We start from the raw sequence: 5,680 nt of genomic DNA, 5'->3' as shown, positions 1-5,680 counted from the left end.
GCAGCGGTGGGGGTTCGAATGCGGCCCTTTGCTGCATGTCTTCCCCTCTCTCTCTCTCTCCCACCTTTCCTGTCTGTCACCTACACTGTCCCCAATAAAGCAGAAATGCCTTAAAAATATCTTAGAGCAAAAAAAGAAAGAAAGTACATTGGCAACTAAAGGACTGTAACGTTACTCCCCCCCCCCCTCCCGATGGATGTTAAGTAAACGTTGTGAAGAGGGTTTACCCACACACTTCTGAGGAGCAGAGTGTGTTGTTTTACAGGGTGGCAGTCCACATTCACCTAAACCTTGCGTGACTGACGCTAGCGAGGGGGACGCGAGCTCTCGGATGTTCCCTCGTCTGCTCCTCGGGAGGGAGGGAGGGAGGGAGGGAGGGAAGTGCACACAGATTCAGCAGAGAGTGTGAGTGAGTCACGGAGCTCACTGTAGCTTATGCATGAGGCTTTACTGTAAAAAAATGTAAACTTCAAACTTCAGAGATGCTACACTAACAATGTCTGGAGTGATGAGTCACACCAGCTCGCACAGATGCAAACACACACACAGCATACAAGCATGCACTGACACTAATCACTGACATGAAAAGACATACACACACTGTAACACACACACACACACACTATCCCTCTTCACAGTAGAACATTTCCCTCAAAACTCAAAATGGGGTTGAAGATGTACTTTAAAGAGGTGGAGTCTGACAGGAGTATCAAAGAGATCATAGATAATTCTAGGGGCCACTTCTTTCTTTTGAGAGTCACCCCTGAACACAACTGGAAGTCAGTTGCTAGAAGTCAGACTGGATTAAGGCCCTGAAAACCTGATGATGGGATAAATGACCTGGGTCTGTCTGTCTGTCTGTGATCCAGGGACAAAGCACTGAGCAAGGGAGAGAGAGAACATTTGACAGAGAGAGAGAGAGCGAGAGAGAGAGAGAGAGAGAGAGCACACCTGCATCACTGACTCAATCTAGGCTACTTAACTGTTCCTTACCAGTCTGACAACTCAGTGTCCACACAACCAGTTTGAACTGGCATGGCCTTGGCTTGACTGTCAAGTAAAGGCTTTTCGTCAACGTCCTTGGAAGCCTGGAAGCCTACCCCTGGAAGCCTACCCCTGGAAGCCTACCCCTGGAAGCCTACCCCTGGAAACCTACCCCTGGAAGCCTACCCCTGGAAGCCGACCCCTGGAAGCCTACCCCTGGAAGCCTACCCCTGGAAGCCGACCCCTCGTGTTATCGGAGTGTTTGCAAGCAGCTGAAAGAAGCCGATAGCTTCCGGGGACTAACGCAGGCTAAATCCAGCGAAGGGCAAATCACGCTGGGCTAACGACATAGCAGGTCGTTCTCTGGCCGGTTCTGATTGACTACAATAACGAGGAAGTAGAGCAAGTGTTGTTGGGCTTTACCTCGAATGACAGAGAACAAAAGTGACGCGATGACATTATGGTGGTTTCCGTGACAGCTGAGGAGACCTGTACTTAAGGGAGACTTCCAAGTATTTGAGTAAGGTCTTTGAAATGGATTAGTGCAATATACTGCTCACCCAAATAACAGTTGTGTCAATGTTCTGACACTAGTGAAAGGTAAAAAAAACAACATACAGTAGAAAGGTAGAAAAACATACAGTAGACTCCTTTTCTATTTTTTTCTATTCACGCCCCTGATAAAGATGAAAAAGATAAAGATGAAAAAGAAGATAACATAATAAACCATAAAATGAGCCCCCCCCCCCTTCCCTAACTGGACACAGCTTTGTTGGAAACTGTTTGGAAAAGGGCAGATGATTGGATGAGCCCCATCTATCATGGGTAAATCAAGTTCTTACCAAAACCAGTCGGGAGAAGAGTCGCAGAGAAAAGCCTTCAGTGTCATTCTTTGCTTTTCTTTCAATGAAGAAATACTCTCCAGTTTAGATCGAACTGATACTATAACAGCATCTACGCTAACCTCCGTCATTGTTGTTTTGGAATGAACAGTGGGGGATCCTCAAGCATTCTTCCATGCAGAATTGTTCTAGTGCCTTCAGGGCACTCCAAACCACAAACGTTCCAATGGATTCAGGTCTGGAGAGTGGAGACAGAGACGGCCACTTCAGGACGTTGATCTTGTGCTCTGTGTCTGTTTGGGATTATGGTCTTGTTGGAAGGTCAACCTGTGACCAAGGTGTAGCTTCCTGGAAGAATGAACAAGATTTTTGGACAAAATGTCCGCATTTTGGATGCTGGAGTTTCTGGTTCTATGTATTTTAACAAGGGCCCCAAGGCCTGTGGATGCCAATCAACCCCAAAGCATTAAAGCACCACCATGTTTCACCCTAGATCCACCACCACGTTTCACCGTAGGCATGAGGTGCTATTCAACATTACTTGCATTATTGGGACGCCCAACATGTGCATGTCCAAAAAGCTTGATTTTGGTTTCATCTGACCATGGTTCCAATTTTCATTGTTCCAATTGTAGTTGGGATGTACTTTGGCGAATTCAAGACACCTTTTCCAGTGAATTGTCTTCAAAAGAGGCTTCCGTCTTGCAACACTGTCAAAGGCAATTGTCATGTAGGCATTGTTGAATGGTAGCTTTGGACACCTTGTAACCTCAAGATGACAGATTGTTTTGGAGATCTTGAACTGTGCCCCGTGAACTTTGTTTTGCCTCTTGATGTGTCCATCTCACTACCACAATATAGACCTGCATCCTCTATCTGGCAGGTTACCCACTGTTCAAGTAACCTTAAATTTCCTAATAATTGACAAGTGGACAACAGTGGAACAACAGTTAACAGCGGAAAGTGGTATCTTGATCTGTTCAGCTTGCTAAAAGCACAATGACAGAAGTTTGGAGGAATAAGTTACCCTCTTCAGTATGACGTCTTATGATCTCTCAAGAACCAGACCTCGTACCAGCCCCTATCTAACACTTTTTTCTTTTTTTTTTAAGAGGCTAATTGCAATGACAAAGAAGCCATGCTGGACTAGGACGGGAAAGACTTTTTGGAAGGCCAAGTTTTCTCTCTCTCTCTCTCTCTCTCTCATGGCAACCACACCATGCCTCCACAGATGGTGGGAGTTTCTGGGTTTTGAAACATGAGCAAGCGCTGAACACAAGCTGCTAGCCAAAACACCCCACGTACAGAGGCTCCTTCCAAGACGGGGCCGCAGTCTAGCGCCACAGGGGGGCTGACACAAAGCAAACTACCTCAGTTACACTGTCCCCTCCCTTCCCTACCCACGCCGCCAACCCCCCCTAAACACACATCTTTACTATCAGCCATGATGGAAACGGCGGGTGACATTTTTTTATGGCCAATGACAGACGTACCTATAAGCGGGGCTTCTGTTGTCTCTGAACTGCTACACCATTTTAGGTGAATGATCATGGGGGCCACACCAATTATGGATGGCATTTATGGCTGAATATTGGCAAATCTTTATCTAGATTAGCAATTATCATTATCAATGTACTGTAGGCTGCTTAAAAAGCCATTTGATGGTTAAGGTCTTTAGCCTAATGACCCACCTTGGTTCTAAGATGTTCTTGTACTGGTTCAGAGAAGCACTCCCTGCACATGGAAAGCCATTTATATGGAAAGTGTAGGTTACTCTAATTGAAATGAAAGAGACACTTAATTTACAGAGTTGGGATTGGTTCAGTTCTAATTTGGTCACTTTAGAGAGGGCATTAAAATATAAAGCGAGAAAGAGTCAATCTCAATTGGAACTGAGAAAAAGAGAGGCACCAGTCCAATGAAAACTCAGGCTTCTGTGCTTCACAGCTGAAGACCTGGTTGCTGTAGCAGTCCTTGGCAGCCATCTTGGAGCCACATGCCCAGTCTCTTCCCTCCCATGCCCTCAGCCTGGCAAACTCACATGAACTCATTATCAAAAGGCAGCCGCGACAGGAGAGCAAGCAAGATCTTATTCAAAGGCATCCGTCTGTCCGTCTGTCTGTCTGTCTGTCTGTCTGTCTGTGTGTCTGTGTGTCTGTGTGTCTGTCTGTCTGTCTGTCTGTCTGTCTGTCTGTGTGTCTGTGTGTCTGTGTGTGTGTGTCTGTATGTGTGTGCACTTGTCAGATGCCTTAGATGACCTAGTGTCTAACAGTAGCACACAAACCTGAGGACAGCTACCAGCTTGTTAGCTGTTGACATTTTGAGAGGCGGCACTCTCAGAGCCTCTCTGTGACCTTGCTTGATGGACGGCATTAGAGTCGTCTCAACATGAAGCTACGCCGATTGCTACTTGTGGTTTTCCCACTACGACGACACTCCTACAGCGACGGAGCGACCAACACGGATCACACAAGCATATTATTAACCTCCTACTTAAACAATACCCAGACATCTTGACTCGTTTTGTTTCTCGTGTCTTTGAGGCCGCCTCATGTGAAGATGTGTTTTTCATCTTCCTCAGGGAAGGGAGACCGAGGCAGCGTGAGGATTGGGACTTATAACTTGGCCTCGGCACTTGGCCCGTAAATGCTCATCTAATGGAAAGTGGCCATCACTTAGATCTCCACATCCCAACCTGTTAGCACTCTTGTGTGCAATTGTGTGCTTGGCTAACAAAACACACACATTTGAAGTTGAACTAGAAAGGGTGCTCAGAGAGCACAGGGCTCCGCCCATTAATGCATTTTGTTGGTGTAATCGAGTTGAAATGGTTCAACTCACTCCTCAGTATAAATATAGCACACTTGCACCATTGAAGAGTAAGCTTTTTGGTGGTGTAACTGATGGTGTTTTGATCAGCCTGCCCTGATCTGGTCTTCTCCTAGAACCTACCCTGATCTGGTCTTCTCCTAGAACCTACCCTCATCTGGTCTTCTCCTAGAACCTACCCTGATCTGGTCTTCTCATAGAACCAGTCCTGATCTGGTCTTCTCCTAGAACCTTCCCTGATCTGGTCTTCTCCTAGAACCACCCTGATCTGGTCTTCTCCTAGAACCTCCCTGATCTGGTCTTGTCCCCACTTGCCTCTGTATCTCTCTCTCCTCTCATCCTGTTTTGGATGAATACTGAAGAATACCGAAGGCTGGGCGGATCACAGAGGAGGAGCGCGTCTCAGGCGGTTCTGTAGCGTACCTGGCCGGGGGTGCGGGCGGTTCTGTAGCGTACCTGGCCGGGGGTGCGGGCGGTTCTGTAGCGTACCTGGCCGGGGGTGCGGGCGGTTCTGTAGCGTACCTGGCCGGGGGTGCGGGCGGTTCTGTAGCGTACCTGGCCGGGGGTGCGGGCGGTTCTGTAGCGTACCTGGCCGGGGGTGCGGGCGGCGGGCTTGTCCTGCTGGTTGGCCAGGATGAGGAAGGGCAGCGTGCAGAGCTGAGGGTGCTGCAGGGCCAGGTGGAGCTCGTTGCGAGCCGCCTCCAGCTCGTCGTCCGATGAGGCGCTGTCCAGTACGAAGACCACGCCCTGCGACCCCTGGTAGTACCGGCTCCAGTACTTCTTGATGTTGTCGGCGCCTGTAGGAGGGGGAAGGTGGGGGTAGATTGATACAACTGTTAAAATGACTTGCATACGTTCTCAAGGGACAACTTCTCAAAGAACGTTACGTTCAAAGTTTGGTCTCTGTTAATGGTGAAGATAGTAGTCGTAATGTAATGTGCTGTGAGAACACGTTATGGATTATGTTGATGGCTTCTTCAGAGTTTCAGATTTTTGAGTTTGATGTGTGGGTGCACCTTATGTAG

The 5,680-nt window shown here is 47.9% G+C and overlaps 1 protein-coding gene across 1 annotated transcript in view; it reads right to left on the bottom strand.

The window, feature by feature from the left end:
- Positions 1 to 5,057: 5,057 nt before the first annotated feature.
- The window catches only part of arl15a (ADP-ribosylation factor-like 15a), a gene marked incomplete at its 3' end in the record, with an annotated part of 69,783 nt that continues 69,160 nt past the window's right edge, over positions 5,058 to 5,680 (bottom strand). The window contains exon 4 of the mRNA XM_084439586.1: positions 5,058 to 5,452. Within this exon, the coding sequence (XP_084295712.1) occupies positions 5,058 to 5,452 (395 nt within the window). The remainder of the gene's footprint in view (positions 5,453 to 5,680) is intronic.

This window comes from Borostomias antarcticus, assembly GCF_949987555.1.
Source record: "Borostomias antarcticus genome assembly, chromosome: 6".
Lineage (NCBI taxonomy): Eukaryota > Metazoa > Chordata > Actinopteri > Stomiiformes > Stomiidae > Borostomias > Borostomias antarcticus.
Note: the sequence above shows the minus strand (reverse complement) of the source record. Positions and strands in the feature narration are given on the sequence as shown.